Below are 20629 nucleotides of genomic sequence, written 5' to 3'. Positions count from 1 at the left end.
CCTTTAAAAATATTATGCAATCATGAAAAAAGAAGAGATGACTTTAAAACATTGTTCAATGAAAAAGTCAAATGTAACATTTTATGAACAATGGAGTACCGTTGGGTTAAATTCTTGTTTTGTTTGTTTGTTTGTTTTGAGACAGTATGCCACTCTGTCTCCCAGGCTGGAGTGCAGTGGCTCTGTTCACTGCAACCTCTGCCTCCCAGGCTCAAGGAATTCTCTTGCCTCAGCCTCCTGAGTAGCTGGGATAACAGGCATATGCCACCACACCCAGCTAATTTTTGCATTTTTGGTAGAGATAGGGTTTTACCACGTTGGCCAGGCTGGTTTTGAACTCCTAACCTCAAATGATCCCCCTACCTTGGCCTCCCAAAGTGCTGGGATTATAGGCATGAGCCACCACGCCTGGCCAGGGTTGAACTCTTTTAAAGATTATGCACACTTGCATATGTGGCAAAAGAAAAATATAGGGGAGGAAACAACATTCTCAACAGAAGTAGCTCTAGAGAAGGGAAAGTAGAAGCTTCTAACTTTTACTTTATGTACTTCTATACTTTCTAAATCTTTCATAATCTGCATGTATTACTTCCACAATTTAAAAAAATACCCAAGCTCCAGATTCATCCCTTGGAGATTCTGATTGTGTACGGTATTTGTATTTTCTTAAAAGTGCCATTGGTGGTTTGGCTTTACTGCCAAGTTTAAGAACCCCTATGTACTCTAGAAGGTTGTGGGCAAGGCTAATAAAAATATGCCCATGGATGACTCAAAGACACATTTCCCAGCCTCATGCACAAAAAGGAAAGGAAGAGATAGATATAAGGAGAGAGAGAGAGAAAAAAGGAGGACAATCCCAGAGCAAAAAGATATTAAGTGAGCTGGAAAAAAAAAGGAGGTTTAAAAAAGTTAAAACCAGGAGACTCCAATCCCAAGATCCTGCCCTAAACCACCTCATAGAATCCCTGGGCCTAGACAGAGATAATTACATATTAAGAAAATTTCTACCAGAGTTGATCTGTTAAAATAGACTCTTTTTTTTTTTTTTTTTGAGACGGAGTCTCACTCTATCACCCAGGCTGGAGTGCAGTGGCCGGATCTCAGCTCACTGCAAGCTCTGCCTCCTGGGTTTACGCCATTCTCCTGCCTCAGCCTCCCGAGTAGCTGGGACTACAGGGACCCGCCACCATGCCCGGCTAGTTTTTTGTATTTTTTTAGTAGAGACGGGGTTTCACCATGTTAGCCAGGATGGTCTCGATCTCCTGACCTCATGATCCGCCCATCTCGGCCTCCCAAAGTGCTGGGATTACAGGCTTGAGCCACCGCGCCTGGCAAAATAGACTTTTAAGTTATCGCCTTGATAACTTAGAGGACTGGAGAAGAGAGAACATCTGAACTCTGGATTACCTGTTGAAAGCAGGCTTGGACAAGGTTTTCAGGGAAGAGATTTCGAATAAGGTCCAGGAAGGCATCCAGGCTGGACACTTCATCGTTCTTCTTCCCAGGCCCCAGCTGCTTCTTGAGCTTGGGATTCCCTGGATGGATAGCCAAGACCAGAATGACCCCCAGCACTGCGGCGATGATGGTTGTGGACATGTAATACACCATGGCTCTTGTGCCCAAGCGGCCACTAGCCTTAGCATCCAGGCCTGACAACCCTGGATTGAAAAGAAATGCAGAAGGATTAATTCTATTACATTTGTGCTAATGACCTATGTCTACATTTCTATGACATTGGCTTCATATTACTCAAATGTGTTAATGGCTGATTAAATCCCCTACTGTAGTCTTCCCTCAGTATCGATGAGGGAATTGGTTCTGGTACTCCCAACAGATACCAAAATCTGCAGGTCCTCAAGTCCCTTCTGTAAAATGGTGTAATATTTGTATATAACCTATGCATATCCTCCTGTCTACTTTAAACCACCTCTAAATTATTTACAATACCTAATACAATGTAAATGCTATGTACATAATTGTTATACTATATTTTTAAACTTGCATTATTTTGTATTTTTTATTAGTTTTTTTCCTCAAATATTTTCAATCCTCACATGAGGGACTCACAGATATGCAGGGCCGACTGGACTGAATATTTGGTCAATCTCATAGTTTATCATTCTATTTTCCGGGGAGATTTTCAAGATTTTACAGAACTGGGAGAGTTGGAGATTCTCCTGTTTAGAGTTTACGAATGGTCTGTGACAACTTTTTTGTCAGTCTGCAATAATGAGTTAAAATAAAGTTGAAGACAACCCTTTTTTAATTCTGAGATTATGTTCTTTCCACTTTTTTTTTTTTTGGTCTTAACATATCCTTTCTTTTATGAAGCAATGCGATGGTGCTGGTACATGCTAGTTTTTAACTTGTTTATTTATTTAGGTTTTAATGTCCTCACTTGGAAGACTAAAAAGTTAGTAGCTCTGTCCCACGCTCAAAATGTCTTTTGAATATATTACTGGTAACTGACATGGAGAGTCTGAGAATGAAGATTTCGCCCAGTCCTCTCATTTCTCCGAGGTGAAGCATGAAGATCCACGTTCCCAGCCTCATGCAGGGATTAGGGAACACCCTGTGAAGCACCCTGCCAATGGTGGGCACTTCATCTATACCTAGGGAGGTTAGAGGAAATTCCAAGCAAATTAACAAAAACTCCAGGCCACTGGGTTTTTTTCCAATTGTTTCTTCAATGTGTCTACTTCCTGGTTTCAGTTCCTGCTTTTACCAGAAAGAGAGATTGAACCCCTTTTTGGGGGTCAGTCTTTTTTGCTGTGGGGGAGGAAGTTAGTGATGTGAGCTGCTCTAAAATAAGCTGACCTACGTATGACCTACTTCTCTTTACAAGCTAAAGTCTAATTCTAGCCAATGGGAGCTAGGTTTCCCCACCAAGTTGGCCAATGTATGATCTGTTAACAGGCCTAGAGAACATTTTATCTGGTTTAGAGAGGAGCATTCATGGTAAATGCACCATTTCACTCAATCTGGCGTTGAATGATAAGATCCCACTAAGCCCCTAACTGCCTGATTCTGAGTTCCAGCATTTCGGGTACTGGGGTCACTGGTCAACCAGCTGAGGCTGTCTGACAACCCAGCTCAGCCCCTGAATCTCCTGGAGTGACCAGAGCCTTGCCAGTCCAGGGGGATAACTTCTCCAGATCACTTAGCTGGCTGGTACCCAAATTTGGACCAAAGCTTGGCTTCCTGCCCTTAACTCAGAGCTTAGTCTCCAAAGGGCACCAATTTATACCCTGTTTCAGCAATATTATTTGGTAAGGAGGAAAATATCAGTATAAGCCCACAGAGGAGGACCAAATTCTTTCAAATACAGTAATTAATTATTTTAGTCAAAAATAAGTGGACATGATGCCACATATTAGGAGTACCTTTGTTCTGAAAAACTCAGAGGACTTTCATACCTAGCATTTCATTTATTTTTAATGCCAACCTCCCTCTATTCCCGATTAAAATAGTAGAAAGTTTCCTTTTCCATTTATTACCTTTATCAGTATCTGGACAAAATACAATTTAGAATGGTGAGAAAAGTAGACATTAAAAATTAAAGCCAGGTATGGTGGCCCATGCCTATAATCCCAGCACTTTGGAGGCTGGTGGATCATGAGGTCAGGAGTTCGAGACTAGCTTGGCCAATATGGTGAAACCCTGTCTCTACTAAAAATACAAAAATTAGCCAGGCATGGTAGCACACGCCTGTAGCCCCAGCTACTCAGGAGGTTGAGGCAGGAGAATCGCTTGAACCCAGGAGGCAGAGGTTGCAGTGAGCCGAGATTGCACCACTGCACTCCAGCCTGGACAACAGAGGGAGACTCTCCCTCTCAAAAAAAAAAAAATTAAAACCACTAGAGGTATCATCACTTGTAACATGTGGCTGTGTTTCCTTTTCTTTTTTTTTTTTTTTTTTTTTTTTTTGCTGGAGAGAAAGACAAATAGACTTGACTAATTGATGGCAAGCTTTTATTTCTTTAGGGTTGATTATCCCCATTTCAGAGACAGGAAAACCAAAGCTCTGAAGTGAAATGACATAGACGATCACTTTCCCTCAACCAAATTGAGATTCTAGTCAATCCAAAAGCTGGGGCAGGAGTATGACCCATGTTAGCCAGGCACTGGTGAGGTCATCTTACCTGTGATTAAACTGGAGATGATTAGAGGGAGAATGAGCATTTTTAGCATCCTCATGAGAATATCCCCTGGGAAGGCTATTAACATAACCACATCAGGGTGGATGGGAGATGCCAAGCGAAGAAGCCCTCCACATACTGCTCCCAGGATGACACCTAAAAGGAAGGGGAAAACAATCTGAATTTGTTTTTTGCCCTCGTCAAATGACTAACTCTAGACACTTATTTCAGCAACATTACCTTTCTCATGCTTCTGCAGTATTAGATGACGAGCAATGTGTAACAAAAACAACATTAGATAAGTGAAGCTGATTTTGTTGACTAGCGAGAGGACTTTCTATCCCTCCAACTATTCTAAAAAAGTCAACACCCAAAGAGTCCAGGAGAACCTTCTCAAGGCTTTATGAAAGTGCACACTGGCAACTTGACTCCAACTTCTTTGAGGCTCTTTGTCTACTTGGAGCCAGAAATTGTCCATAGAAATAAACCATAAGGGGCTGGGCACAGTGGCTTATGCCTATAATCCCAGCACTTTGGGGGGCCAAGGTGAGTGAATCACCTGAGGTCAGTGAGACCGGTCTGGCCAAAACAGTGAAACCCTGTCTCTACTAAAAATACAAAAATGTAGCTGGGCGTGGTGGCGGAAACCTGTAATCTCAGCTACTCAGGAGACTGAGGCAGGAGAATCGCTTGAACCCGGGAGGCGGAGGTTGAAGTGAGCTGAGACGGCACCATTGCACTCTAGCCTGGGCAAAAAGAGTGAGACTCCATCTCAAAAAAAAAAAAGAAAGAAAGAAAAAAGAAAGAAATAACTCACAAGGACAGATATTGCTTCCTCACCCAGCCCAAGCTTGACCACATGGCATGGCATTTAATGTGTGTCTTCTCATTGTAACTGGAGACCAGATGAAAAGAACATTTAATTGACCAAGCTAGTGTGAATTCTATTTTTTTTTTCCTATCTATTTTCTTTGGCTTCCAATAATTTCCCCATGGCTCACTCTCAAGGCTTGTCCTTGACTTCTGTGTCCTTTTACATAGTTTTTAGATTGCTGATCTTATGGGAGCTCAAGAATGGAGTCTAAAATATTTAATTTTGGAGGAAACAATTTAGGCAGAGATGCTGGCAGGGATCTTTCATTTTACAGACTCAGATCTCAGAAGAAAAATTTTAGATCTCTGCAAATGGGTGGCCAACATGAATGACTCTTGCAGAAACCACAAGTTGAGTCAGTACCACTGGCCATAACGGAGGGAGGGAGTTCCAGGAATGCAGGCTACGATGTTAATTCCATGGATGTAGAGGGAGTCATGTGGCTGCAAGCCTGACTCTTTTTCTTCTGCAGGTGAAAATCATACTCTCCAACTTCTTCAAGTCCTGTGATGAATTAGATGTGGTTACATGGTGGGTAACCTTTGGAAAACCTAACCATGCCTGTGGTTTCTTATTAAGTGAACTTAGCTGTGGTGAGCTCCCAGTCCTGATCCTGGGCCACTGGCAACCAAGGCATCTATCTCAAAGGAAAGGCCATGGAATAGAGGGGTTCAGGTGGGTGTGTGTGGGTGGCTGGGAGGGTGGGAAGGACAAGTTGTTCATTGCTTCTCTGTGTAACCTAAGTGAGAGCTGAAGAACAAGGGAGGGATTGAAAAAGGAAATGGTGTGGTTGTCATTATAAGAAACTGTATCTTGCCCCATTTTCAATAAACCCTCATGGGAAACTTAAGACCAAGATTGCATCAACAGCCCGAGAACAACCATCACCTGGGTGAGGCCTGAAGCAGAGGAGGAGGACTTGCTACATGGAGCTGTATCAGATTAAGGCATTGGGGCAAACATCTTCCGCACTGACCTCATTAGCCAATGTGCCCAAATTACCTAAATTAATGATGTGTCTGGAGAAGCTCAGACCTTGGGAGCCATTTTAGTGTGGTTTTGTGCAATACTTGGGCTTACCTTGATGCAGGTGGTTCTCTTAACATGGTCCATGGACCACTGCTTTGGAACTGCCTAGAAGGTTTGCTAACATGTAGACTGCAGGGCCTCATTTCAGATGGCCCAAAGCAAAGTCTCCATGAGTGTAGGAATCCACATGCCAACATTCTCACAAGATGCTTACTTGCAAAAAATTTAAGAACTACTAGAATCCAAAGGAGAACGAATGGCTAAAGGAGGTAAGGAGGAAAATTGTATCACTGAAGCCTGGGCAGACAGGACCCTAGGCAAACCATGTGGCTTCCTTTCTGGTGGAACGATTGGCTGCTGAGACCAGCTGCCCCACAGAGCCAGGAGAGTCCCAGAGAAGAGGGGACTGGGGGTGGGGTGGTGCAGGTACCTACCAAACACCGTCAGAGTGAGCAGGAGATTCTTCCCCAGCTTGTCACACAGGCGCAGGCCCAGGTGCCGGTGCTTGGGTTCCTCCGAGCTGAGGTGACTGTCGTGCATTCGCACTTCCACCTGCTTGGGCATATTGTTGGCACTGGAACAGAAGTGAAGGCAGAGATTAGAAAGACTGGCACCTCCCCTATACAGTTTCAGGGGCTAGATGAGGAGGAACCTCTCCAGGCACAGTTGGAATCTGGAACCATCTGCAGGAAAGTAAAAGTAAGTGTGACTCAGGGTCACCTATAAGCAGGACAGTAGGACACACTGAGAACTGATGTGGATCCTCCCAGTAAAGGAAAGGAACACTACATGCAATGGTAGGGTCTTCCAAAGAGTTGCCCCCCATAGTAACTTAGGGAAGGAAGTTACCATGTTACAGAGCCTTTACTTGAGTCTTGACCAAGGTTGCAAAGGCTAAAATAAATAGAGATCCAAATCCAGACAGGTCTGGCTCCAAAACCTGAGCTATTTTGTTCTTGTAACAACAGCAAAAAGGTGAGTCATACTTGAGTTACATCAACTTTAAAATGTCTCCAAGCTCAAGCCTTCCCCATCCTGACATGTGAAAGTCACAAATGTTGATCATCCAAGCCTTACCTCTTTTTTGGAAAAGATAGTTTACATAGTAAAAAAAAAAAAAAAAAAAAAAAACCAATCAACCTATTGTGGCTTTTAAAAGGTCACCTACATTATCAAGACTACTAAACTGGCCAAGAGCTAATACGACTTAGAATCTAGAAGTATGGTTTTAAGAAGTATTTTCATCACCTCCAGCTATGGTTGCAGCCAAGCCCTTTTCTGGGTAAACCCCAGGTACGCCTAAGCCATCCTGGGAGTCTGCCCAAAGGAGCCCTTGCTGGGGTAATGGGCATACTTCGTCCTCAGCTTTGTCATTTCCCTGGCCAATAATATTCCAGATGTAAGCTTGGGGATTGCCATAGGGAGGCCAGTTTTTCACTTTCATATCTTAGGACATTTTTTAGCTGCTGTTTACAATCACCATTATTTGATAAAAGAAAAAAAAATAAGCCTTTCACACCTAGAAAGAGAGGTGTCTCTGAACAGATGACAGTGCCTTCAAGACAGGGAGGTGTTGCCCTTATCCAGATAGTCTTGTCATAGACTGGAGAAAATTTCCTTTGGAACCAACACCAAGCTGCAGACCAGTGTTTTGAAATAACTGGTTATAATGGGAATAGTGTGGGTTTTGGAGCCAGAGGGCCTTGGCTTCAAATCCTGACTCCAACTCTTGCTAGTTGTGTGGGGTGTAGAAAGAAAAGCCTGATGCCTACTTGATAAAAGTTAAACAAAAATATGCTAGCATAGTACCTTTCTCCAGTGTACACAAAGAAGAGACACTTAACACCCATCAACTTCATGGCAAGGATGACATTTTGTTCAGGGGGCTTACCCACTTGCCCTGCCATTCCAGCAAGATACCAAGACCTAAGCTTCCAGTCTCAGAGTTAAGACCTGGAACCCAAATACAACTACTTGCTTTTTCATAACAGGCTGCCTAATATACTCGCTACCCAAATGTTTTAAAATTAGGAATAACGTTGCATGATCAGATGAGAATGTTAGTCAAAATATAAGCTTCTTAGTCTCCCCTTAATGGCCGAATTTTCTACTCATCTAGTTAATTTCTGAGGCAACTTCTGGTTTCCTGACATATGTGTGCACTAACAATCCCTCAGACCATCTGAAAAAGAAAATAGGGTATGACTGCCCACAGCAGGTGGGTGAGGGCCTTTCTGATCAGTGAGCAATAAATACCACTTCCTCCTATCACCAAGTGAAACAGACAGAAAATTCACTTTACAACACAGCAGGGGGAAATGATCAAAATGATCTTTTTAACATGGACAGACCATATTTCTATGTTTACAGTGGGATCTTTTTCCATTTTTAAATATGTCTCCAGCCAGTAATATGAAGCTCTAAAGCAGGAAATGTCAAACAAAGAATGGAGGTAGTATGTGTTCTGAAATGGTGAATGTATTTCCTTAGCCAGCTCTTGGCCAAACTCTCCAGTCCCCTTGAGATCATTAATCTCCTTGCCTTCTGCTTCATTTGAATCCCTCCTGCCATTGAAATGAGAATCAGGCACATGGTTGGTATTCAAGTAAAACTAGGAAGTATTTAAAGCAACCATTCCGGCAAGATCCATATGATGTAAGGGAAGTGTCAGGCATCAAAACTGTCAAAGTGAAAACACACAAACAATTAGGTTAGCATACACACCCAACCCGGCAACATGGTTGGATGCCTGTGCCACACATTTCTTTGTTGTATAATATTGCTGCCTCTTTCATGGTTTGTTTTTTAGGCCATAACAAAATGTCCCTGAAGTCCTGAATCAAAACAGCCACATCAAAGTGACTACATCAAAATACTGTAAACCCACAAATATTTATTGAGAGAATTTCCGTGAGTTGCCCTCTTGGAATTAAACAGATATGGAAGACTTGTAAGAGTCCTTGATGCTTGCACATAGAAAATAATTTTAAAGGTAATTCAGGGACTCATCTTGCAGCTGGAAACACAGAGAGTCCCCCAAGAACTCTCTGTAAAAATTCTGACTAATCTAAAATTTCCAACTATTCTAATTAGTCTAACTAATCACTACATCTCCCAGAACACAAAGAGAGACTGACATGGGAATTATCACGTAATATAGCATGATTATATAATGTATATAGAATATTACATAATATAGAGCTGCTTCTAAGCCTATACACCTTTAGAATAAGATGTAAGTTTTTAAAAATGTGTTCACACAAACAGCTATATAAATGCTGATTGCAAACACACCTGGTAACAGTGACAATAACAGGGATAACTTATATTTATTGAGTGTTCTCTATGTGTCAGATACTATACTCAGTAATGGGTATGGTACAATCTTTACTCTTAAAGAGCCTTTACTCAGGGAGAAAACATAAAGCACATTGTACTGTAATTGTCTGCTTTATGTACAGGCCCTGAGCAAGCTTGCAAAGGAGTCTATGGGAAATCATAAGAACAATGCCTAACCCAGGTTCAGGGAAGAGGAAGGGATGTTCAAGAAGGGGTTCCAGAAGGGGCCAAGACCTGAGTCAGCTCTTGAAGGAAGGATTTAATTTAAATGCCTACATTCTCCACCAGTCTATGAACCCCAGGAGGGCAAGATTGTGATCTTTAACACCTAGTACTGAGAGCTTAATCAATGTTTGCCAAGAGAAATTGAGAATTGAAAAGTAGCTCTAAAATGGCCCCTTGCTTGCCCCTGGGAATAAGACCCTTCTGCAGACAGACTGGCAGCATGCCACTTCAGTCAGATTCTGACCATTCTTGCATTTATTCCACAAATTTCTAGTGGGCCCATATTACAGGCCCCATACTGTTGTCAATGTTAAAGATATTGCAATAAACAAAAAGAGCCCTTGATATCATGGAGTGTGCACTTTAGTGAGAGAACAAATACGTAAATACATTTTAAGTAGTGAGAAGTGCTGGGAGGGGGGTTGTATTAGTTCATTCTCACTCTGCTAATAAAGACATACCCGAGACTGTGAAATTTACAAAGGAAAGAGGTTTAATTGACTCACAGTTCAGCATGGCTTGGGAAGCCTCAGGAAACTTACAATCATGGTGGAAGGGGAAGAAAACGTGTCCTTCTTCGCATGGTGGCAGCAAGGAGAAGTGCCAAGAAAAAGGGGGAAAATCCCCTTATAAAACCACCAGATATCGTGATAACTCACTCACTATCATGAAAACAGCATGAGGGTAACTGCCCCCATGATTCAGGTATCTCCCACGGAGTCCTTTCCACGACACATGGGGATTATGGGAGCTACAATTCAAGATGAGATTTGGGTGGGAACACAGCCAAACCGTATCAAGGGTGAAGGAGAAGGATAGCAGTGTGTGGGGAGGCAGCGTGATTTTGTATCAAGTGTCAGGGGAAGGCGTCTATGATGAAGGGACATTTGAATAGAAACCTAGAAGAAATGAGGGGTCTCCTCAAGTATTTTATGCAATTCGTCTAGAGCTTAGCAAATAAATGGAACATACACAATTTGGAAATCTGTCTTACTACCTAGATCCCAAAGCTCCCACCCAGATGCACACCCTGGGGTCCACATGTTGATTTTTACATGGATTCAAATGAATATGTAATAAGTAATGCTGGGTCCTATCACCATCATGAATATTATGAGGGTGTAAATGACTATCCCAGCTCCCCCTAAGAGAAACAGTTACCAGGAAGAGGTGAGTTGGATATAGGTGGAAAGCCTAAGGTCACAGCAGCCAGCAGATTTGCTCCCATGGCAATAAGCAGAAAGTGCCAAATCTGGTCTGGGAAGTCCATCGGATACACAGTAAGATGTCCAGTGTGCACACTTACCCCTTTACTAATAGTCCCTTCCTACATCCTGTGGCTGTGCACACAGAACAAAGCAATAAAACCCAGGTGGGATTTGGGTCCACCAAATCCATCAAGGCTAGTGCTCTCTGACACTGCCTGCCATCCGTGTTTCTACTTGAGTGCCCCTTGAATGGAGGAATATTAGCAATGCAATGCCTTAATGTTGGAAGTTCCAGTGCGCCAACTCAGACCGATCTCTCGAATGGCCTCCACTGCCCAACAAAGTAAGGCCATGTGGTGGGACAGCTGTTGGGGATAATTAAAAACTTTTAACAATGAGCCTATAATTTCCTTCAGCCTTAGCCTCTCCATTGAATTATTTAAACAGCTGTTAATTTTGCAATCGTTGCCCAGTTCTTTCTCATGCAAATCCACGTGAGTCCTGTTTCAAGGCAAGCTCAGCTTATCGTGCAAATCATCCTCTGTGACTCAGAAGGGAACGTGTAATGGGGCTAATGCTAAGTTTTAAACTATTCTCAGAACCTGCTTTTCATTAGCATTCAATTTCTCTTGCTTTGCCAAGAGCCTCTAATAATAGGCTCATTAGATGTGGTGTTGGATTCAGATTTCCTGCTGCACACTTCAGTGTCACCTTAGCTGGCACCAAACTCTTTTTTCCACCTTCACTGATTTGATGAGGTGGCAACAGAACACTCCCCAGGGAGCCTAAAAGCAACTGGTGTGTTTCTCCTGGAGGACGTGTGGGGTTTGCAATGGGCTTCACCCACCTGTCTTTCCACTGCTGACATCTAACCTCCCCTCTCTGGCCCCAGGCTTCAGGATCTGGGGAGGTACTGGGGAGACAATGATGTCCAGAAATTGCCCTACTGGAAGACACTAGGTCACCCTAGTATCAAGAACAAAAACAGTGCTCGTAGCAGGGCCTCTCGCCTAAGACAGTTGTTGTATTTGGATAAGAAAAATGGAAATACCAGTGATGTCAGCTCGAGCACCAAGAACAAGGAGGTAGAGATTTCAGCTTTGATTGTCTCACATCCAGGATATCCCCAGCTCCCTGAAGAATGCCACCCCTGCTGTAAAAGGGCCTGAAACTCTAAGACTTTCTGGCATTTCCAACAGCCTGCAAGTCCCTCCACCCTTCCTAGATCCTGTAAGACCTGCCTTAACTGTGTCAAAGATGCTTACCCACCAAGATGTCAGTCTCTCTCTGACAGATACTGTGTTGTCACAGATCCTGCAAATGAAACTTAAAGGGTCACAGCCTCTAAAGTCTCTTTCAGTCCCTTCTTCTATTCATTGTGTCTTCACAGTGTTCATTTGCAAAATCACAGAATTACTTTCTTGTCCTGTTGGTGAGGCACTCCAGACTTCACAAACCTCTTTTCTACAGCTTCTTTCAGTCCATTCGAGGGGCTGGTTAAAGAACACAGTTTATAGCTATCCTGAATCATGATGGTATTGGGCCAGGATAGGACTGGAAGTCAGGAAGTCTGTGTTCTAATTCCAGGACTGCTGCTCAATGGGTGTGTCAGGGGAAAAGTATGAGGATAAAATGGATGTAACGTTACCTTCCGTGATCAACAGACAGTAGGGTAAACTGCTATGAGATGGTAAAAACACACTCTTAATGTAAGATATCAATAAGGTTTAAGTATCAATTTTGGCCCATTTTTATTTTTTAGGTCCCATTCTCTTAATCTATAAAATAAGAGGGTCGAATTGGAAATTCTTTAACATTATAAAATTCTGTGATTCTCTAATTCTCCAGGGAGGGAAAAGGATAGTAATAGAATTCAGTTCCAGAGATGTGGATTCCATTCTAGCTACCCACGATGGAATAAGCCTAGAGCTGACCATGAAGACAAGTCATTTCATTTACCATGAGATAGCCCAGTAGCTACACCACAACCCTCACAGGCAAAGGCAGAGATGAGAGACAAACCAACAGCAACCATAACAACAACCTTTGGCGTTCCTTTTAACCTTCCTTATGTCTGCTACGGAAGCATTGTTTTCTAGGGCCAATAAAGCTGGGTTGGGATGAAATTCAGCACACAATTCAGACGTGAGCATCTTCTAATTCCTCATCCATCCTCACCCATTCTCAGGTCTAGATTTCTAACATGGGCAAGTCAATGCCTTGGGAACAGTCAAACAGGTAAACTGGCATTGGGACCGGCCAACTGCTAAACTCACCACTAAGCCATTGAGAGACCACCTACATCAGGCACAGTCAACTTCTGTGGAACTGGTGAGGTGGCACTCAGAAAAGACAAGACGAGAAATCGAAGGAGAAGAGCCTCTTTTTAACCATATCACTTCCTAAGTGCAATGGTCCAAGCCAGCTAATGCCATGAATGGCAGGTATACAGCCAGTTGAGACTTCAGGTGTCTACACACAAACTGCAAAGACAAAGTAGCAGGAGACAAAGTTTTCAAGGGATGAATAAAAATTTTATTTGTTTGGCTCAGAAACAGATGTTATAACACCAGCTCTGATTAGCAACTGTCAGAAGGCAAGTTGGTCGAATACAATCACATAATTACATGGCCATTGATTCTTGGTTAAAATGTCCCTTTTCTGGCAGTGGAGAGTATCGGATATATAGTAGATACTCAATTTTAATATCCTCTCTTTGTCTGAAATCCCTCATATGATGCAAAATGACCAGTAAGAGAGTTTACTCACTGTTGAGTTTTAGTAAATCTCCCTGCCAATACATTGGTGCTTGTGCCTTTTACAAACAGAAAGTCTCAGAGGGTCCAGAGTGGGTGAGGGTCTGGGAAGATCCCACTGCCATCAGCCTCCCTATGATGGAATGACTGAATAACCTCTCAAAGAACATCAGGAGTACAACCTTAAGGATATGGCCTCTGGACTTCTATGAAATCTTTCCCCAGGCAGAGACTTAGGCAGCTTTGACTCAACAAATTTCCTTATTTCCAGATAGACTCACCACCCCAAACAGAAATAAGACAACAAGGAACAATCAGCCTCCAGGGCCCAATGAGAGACTGGGGTGGGGTGTTTGATCATCTCAAATTGGGAACCTCTTCTAAAAATAAAGATTATGCCATGGCTCAGGAACACATTGGCCAGCCCAGTCCCCAAAGGCCTGTCAATTCTGAAGTAATGGCTACCCATTTCTGGTTCATGGAACAACACAAAAATACATGTGATAACTTCACACAACATCAACAAGATGAGGAAGATTCACGTGGCATGCACTCTGGCTTTTGAGCCAGGGGCAACTTGGCCCCTTTCCAGATAAATAAGCCAGCTTGTCTTGAAGCAAACCATCTCTGCTAGCTAAAACATCCTCCACCCACTCTCCAAACCAGCCTTCTTAGACCAACTTTTATTCCTTCCAAATAACTCTGGGCATGACATCCCTCAGGAGCCTTTGATGACTTGACTCCCAAGTTTGCTTTGTAGATGTAGTTTACCATGTCACCCATGCTCTCAAGGCATTTTTCACAGTTTACTCGTATATTTTCCCCACTAGAACATAAACTCTTTGAGGACAAACCGTGTCTTATTTGACTCTGTCTCCACCATGCCTAGCATCCTCCTGGCACATAGTATATGCTAAATTAGTGTATGTTGCATGAAGGAATGGATGATTATGTTAAAAATATGTTCTTGTCACAGGTTCTTTGTGACACTCCATTATAAGAGGTAGTGGTCCAGAAGGCTAACAAATCTGAGAAGAGGAGAGAAATGAGAGAAGGAACATAAGAAATGGTTTCAAGTGGGGAAGTCCCATCCTGTAAAAAACAGGGGGGCCGGGTGCAGTGGTTCACGCCTGTAATCTCAGCACTTTGGGAGGCTGAGGCAGGTAGATCGCCTGAGGTCAGGAGTTTCAGACCAGCCTGGCCAACACAGTGAAACCCTGTCTCTACTAAAAATACAAAAAATTAGCTGGGCATGGTGGCAGGAGCCTATAATCCCAGCTACTCAGGAGGCTGAGGCAGGAGAATCGCTTGAACCCAGGAGGTGGAGGTTGCAGTGAGCTGAGATCACACCATTGCACTCCAGTCTGGGCAAAAAGGGTGAAACTCTATCTCAAAAAACAAAAAGAAAGAAAGAAGAAAACAAGTAGGGAACACCTGCATTGAGAAAAACAGTGTGTAGCAGAAATGGGCAGCATCTCTGCAGGGCTGGTTCTTTTCTGCTGGTGGTTGTGATCCAGCTGCCCTGACCAAGGTATGGTGGTCTCAGTGCTCCCAGCACTCTTGAGGGAAGATGGAACGAGGAACCACTCTAGGTTCCCCCAACAAGGCCTTTGGGGAAACTGATGAGGACCTGGGAAGATGCACTGGTCCCTGAAGAATCTCTTAGGACCCAACTACTAAGCATCAGCATCTCTAAATTGGACCCTCCAAAATGTGGTCCTACTGCCACAAAGCATGAGTACTTATTCCCCTTCCAAAAGTCACTGGAACCCTGATCTTGAGGTTAAAAGAACTCAAGATTTGGCCCTCAGGCCTGGGAGGTTCTTCTAGCCTCTGAAGCTTCTCAAACTGAGCCTTTCCAATCAGTCTGCCAGATAGGAGTGACTAGGATTTTGACTAAGAGGTGGTTCAATTAGCTGCAGTGCCTTCAGGCACTAGGCAGAAACTGGGTGAGGTGCTGTATACCTTAGCCGGGATTGGGTCTTTTGATCACACTTTATGATTGCTTTTCTTCATTGCAGACTGTCTCTTTTTTCTTCCTTCTAGACTGAGCAGCCAACCACGCAATGTAGCATCAATCCCAAGCAAGAAGGCAAGTCACTACTATGACCTCGCAAATTGCAAGATTTACCACGGCAGGCATTCAAAATGCCACACAATGCTTTTGTGAGATGATTTTAAGGGCTTCCTCAAAGGTTCCCTGAAGACCTTCAAAGTCACCCACTTCTGGATCCCAGAGACCCAAAGTTTCTCCTTGAGAGAACTATCCCTTTTGATTCCACCCAAAGACCCAGATTTAAGCCAGAAATGTATGGAAAAAGCAACCCATTCACTGACACCTTAGTGTAAAGGAGATTCTCAATCCATCCCCCAAAATAGAATTGTCTGGAGGAACCCCTTAACATAGGTCCTGGACAGAACTGTATCTGGAAGCCAAACAAAAGGAGATGTCAAAACATAAATGACGTAAACTTTGCCAACTGCATACCATTGCCAGGATCAGTCTTGAAGTCAACTGTTGAAATTCTGAGGCCTCCGCAGCATTTCTTGAATGCTAGCAATTTTATTCTCCTTTTTTTCCTTTTTAATCCAGATGCTTATTTCACATGAGTGTTCAGTTTGTGGAAATTAATCACACCATTCATGTAAGATTTGTGTGCTTTTTTGTCTGAGTGCTATACTTGAGTTAAAAGTTGAAAAATAGTCAAATTATGGTGTTAGAAGTAAATACATATAGCGCATCTATCTTTGGCCCTAAATGGCTGATTCATACTGGTGGATTTCCCAGCAAAAGAACAGGTACTAGTTTTGCCCAAAGAACACCTTATACTTTGGGAACATGTAACCATCTCCTTCAGATAAGGCAAAACAGCAGGGCCTTAAGGTAGTCCAGGTTATAACAGAGTGACCTGACTGGCCAAAGAAGTTTGTGGCCTTCATCTTCTTTCTACTCTTCCATGCCCATAACAGCAAAGAACTCTCATACATTTCCTTTCTTGTCTTCCATAACAGGAACCCAGGCAGGTTCTTTTTGTGTTCATCTTTCAATTGTAAACAATAACCAACATTTCATCAGTTTAACTTTCTAACAAATAAGCCAATAATAACATTTGTATTGTTTAAAAGGCATTTTTGCATTCATCAAGAGTTAATGACATTCCTGAGAGGGAAGGATTATTCTATCTTAGAAATGAAAAGACAGAAGCCCCAGAAGATTCTGAAACTTGCCCAAGCTCATGAAGGTTAGAAATAGCAGAGTTAAACCTGTGCTGTGGGTCTGCAGCAAAGTTAAACCTGTGCTGTCCTTTGCCTTTGAATCCAGTGTTTTATGGGCATACTCTTTCTAGAGGTATTTGCAGAGCCATGGACACATTAGAACTACCACCTACACCAAGGCACTAGGTAGCTACTTATGAGACTTGCATCCTAGCACGTGGAGAGAGAAGATAGAGAAAGGAGGTGCTGCTAAACAAGAGAAAGGGCAAGTGAGCTCTGGGAAGCTATGGTCTTGTTGTCTGCCTTGGACAATCCATGCTGCTGGTGCCATGGCCCCAGATGTACCATCATGAGAAAATGGCATCCACTCAACTGACTCCTCCCTTCAGGCAACCAGGGCACACAGGAACCATCCTATTCCTGTTGACTTAGCCAGCACTTGCTGCTGTGAAATAACCTCAAGGGGTCACTCCAACTCTGGTCCTTCACCAGGAAGGACTTCCCCACCAGAAGGACCCTAATGTCTGGTAACTGGTAATAATAAGAATAATGATGATGACAATAATGATGACAGCAGCTAACATTTACTCAAAACTAACTTCATACCAGGTATTTTTCTAAGTCTTCTTATGTATGAACTTATTTAATTCTCACAATAACCTCAGGAGATAGGTACTAGTATCAGCAACTTTTACTGAAGGAATAACGAAGTCATCGAATGGTTAAGTTACTTGCTCAGTGTCACAAAGGTAATAGATGGTAGAGCTAGGATTTGATCCCTGTCAGTCCTGGACTTGGAAGAACCGGTCAGCCCACTCTCCCTCCAGTCTGAGAAAACTTGCTCTTTATATTAGGCAATTTCATGCTAGCAATACACATTGAAACCGAACATTTGGCCAAAAAAGTGATTTTGCTGTCGGGGGATGGGGAGGATTCCAGAGAGAAGAAAGGTAACACCTAGTCCAAACCAGAGCCTGCTCCAAGAGCTATATGGAACAGTCATGGAATCCTAGAATTTCTGGATTACAGAGGCTTCCTGTCCCCTCTAAGCCTCTGGACAAATGATTATCTGGTCTAGTGGCCCCAACTCTGTCTCTGGTTCACTTGTTAAAAATACAGATCTCCAAAACTTATGTCCACACAAAACATTGCACAGGGATATTTATAGCAGCTTTGTTTCTAATTCCCAAAACTTGGAATCAACTGAGATATCCTTCAGTAGGCAAATGGATAAACCACGGTACATGCAGACAATGCAATATTATTCAGCACTGAAAAGAAGTGAACTATCTATCCACAAAAAGACATGGAGGAAAAATAAATGCATATTACTAAGTGTGAAGAAGCCAATTTGAAAAGGCTACATACTGTATGATTCCAACTATATGACATTCTGGAAAAGGCAAAACTATGGAGGGGCATGGTGATAAATAGGTGAAGCACAGAGGATTTTCTAAGGCAATGAAAATACTTTGTATGTTACTATAATGGTAAATACATGTCATCATACATTTGTCCAAACCCACGAACATACAACACCAAGAGCCAACCCTAAGGTAAACTAAGCACTCTGCATGATAATGAGGTGTCAATGTAAGTTCATTGGTTGTGATTAATGTACCACTCTGGTGGGGGATGTTGACAGTGGAGTAGGCTGCGCCTGAATGTGAGCAGGGACATATGGGAACTCTCTGTACTTTCTACTCAATTTTGCTGTAAACCTAAAACAGCTCTTTAAAAAACAGTATATTAAACAAAAACAAACAAAACAAAACACAAAACAGATCTCCAAGCCCCATTCCTGAATATTCCAATTCAGCACGTCTGGATGGGGCCTAGACCTCCGGACTTTTGCAGAAGCACCCAGATGACACTGTTGCAGCCAGTCCACATACCGATGTCTGCTCAATGCCTGAACAGTTGCAGTGCAGGGCAGCTTATCACTTCTACTCTAACCATCCTGCCGTTGGATAGCTTTGACTATTAAGAAGTCCTTCCTTTATGGTGAGCCTATAACTGTTTCCCTGTAGCTTCTATCCGCAGGTTATTTTTCTACCCTGTGGAGCTACCTAATAACAACAGTTACCATCAGACAATGTACTGGATGCTTTACATATATTATTTCATTGACTCCCCACAACACTCTTACAAGATAGCTGCTATTATTAGTCCCTCTTTATAGAGGTCAGAGAGAGGAGCGCATTTGCTCCAAGTCAGGCAGTTGGTGAGTAGATGAGCTGGATGGCAACCCAGCTCGTCCTGAACAAGGTGCACACACTTAATCATGACACTTACAGAAAATGAAGCTGAATTCCTTCTCAATCTACCAACCTTTGAGTCATATGACGTTTCTGCTCAGGGTTTTCTCTTCTCCAAGTTTGTTACTATCATGGTTAAAGCACCTCAAGCTAATTACTTACATGTGTCTCCTAGACCTGCACACAACCTTCCAGGTAAGGGCTGGCTACTTCCCCACTCCCCTAAGCCCATCAAAGACTGCCTTTCTTGCTCTCACCCTCCAGCTCATCAGATTCTACCAGAGCTGAGGCTTTAGCACTGCCTTGGAAAAACTGAAGGGCATAGGTAACTTCACAGTAGAGAAAGAAAGTCTAGGGAGTACTGGTAATGAATAGAACCATTTATTGACTTTTTATTCTGTACCAGTGATAGGCAGAGTAACGCCTCCACAAATGTCCATGTCCTAATCCCCAGAATCTGTGGATGTGTCAGATTACATGGCAAAGGGGCTCTAAGGCTGCAGGTACAAAGAAGGTTGTAAATCAGCTGACCTCAAGACAGGGAGATGTGCCTGGATTCTCCAGGTGGGACCAATGGAATCACAGGGGTTCTTATGCTTGAAAAGGGGAGGCAGGAAAGAAAGAACTGGAGGATGGCAGCATGACAAAGACACAGCCCAACATTGCTGGCTTTAAAGATAAAGGAAAGGGCCATGAGCCAAAGCATGTGAGAAGCTTCTAGAAACTGGCAAAGGCAAGGAAACAGACTCCTCATCTGAGCCTCCAGAAAGGAATGCAGCCCTGCTGACACCTTGATTTTAGCCCAGTGAGACCCAACTCAGACTTCTGGCCTCCAGAACCATATGATAATAAGTTGTCTTGTTTTAAGCCTCTTGATTTGGGGTCAGTTGTTACTGCAACAATGAGAAACTAATGTAGTACCAGACCTTATGGTAAGTGCTTTCTACACTATCTCATTTGTTTTTTACAAAAAGCCTCAGCAGAAGGTGATAGACACAGAGAGTCTCCTATCCATACCCACACCTCTGCTGCCTCTAGAAATCTGCTCAGAGAAGCAGCATGCTCAGCCAGACACCGCTTCTCAAACCTCCCTTCCTGAGATGTAGGCTGAAGTGTTCTGCTCCTCCCTTCCTCACTTCTTCCTGCCCTACAGAAATGTAGACCAAAGTAACATCTTTCTCTCTTTAGCCGATCATGTGTTCAAAAGGTTCAGCAACACCATGCCTCTAAATGGCTTCCATCGCTCATGGAAGCATTTCAAGGCCTCTCAGAGGACTTGTGCAGTTCCTTACTTTGGTTCCTTCGAATGAGCTGCTAAATCTGTGGTTATTGAAGTGAACTAAACATCAGTCCCTGTTGATCCCAGCAGTCCAGTCAGCTTACTGACTGCCCAATCGCTTCTCAACTAGTTTGATCTGCTAAGTTTACAAGTGATAAACTGAGCTATCCAGTCACCCCTGAAAGGTAATGTTCTCACCAGGAGAATTTCTTCTAAAGAGAAGAATGTGTATTCTCACTCTGGTAGCTTGTGGAGACAGACTGGTTCACAGGGCTTTGTTCACAGGGCTTTGTGCTCCCTGGAGTG

General features: G+C 43.0%; 1 protein-coding gene across 3 annotated transcripts in view; it reads right to left on the bottom strand.

Moving 5' to 3' along the window:
* Nucleotides 1-20629, bottom strand: part of SLC1A2 (solute carrier family 1 member 2) — a 164306-nt gene that overhangs the window by 51641 nt on the left and 92036 nt on the right. For 2 of the 3 annotated variants that reach the window (XM_025355220.1, XM_025355219.1), the window contains 3 exons: nucleotides 6477-6616; nucleotides 4143-4295; nucleotides 1408-1658 (listed from right to left, as the gene is read on the bottom strand). In XM_025355220.1, the coding sequence (XP_025211005.1) occupies nucleotides 1408-1658; nucleotides 4143-4295; nucleotides 6477-6606 (534 nt within the window). In that variant the 5' untranslated portion in view covers nucleotides 6607-6616. Of the gene's footprint in view, nucleotides 1-1407; nucleotides 1659-4142; nucleotides 4296-6476; nucleotides 6617-11661; nucleotides 11775-20629 lie in introns of those variants that run through there. The other variant, XM_025355221.1, reaches the window with a different exon arrangement.

The sequence above is a fragment of the Theropithecus gelada genome, chromosome 14, assembly GCF_003255815.1.
Source record: "Theropithecus gelada isolate Dixy chromosome 14, Tgel_1.0, whole genome shotgun sequence".
Classification (NCBI taxonomy): Eukaryota; Metazoa; Chordata; class Mammalia; order Primates; family Cercopithecidae; genus Theropithecus; species Theropithecus gelada.
Note: the sequence above shows the minus strand (reverse complement) of the source record. Positions and strands in the feature narration are given on the sequence as shown.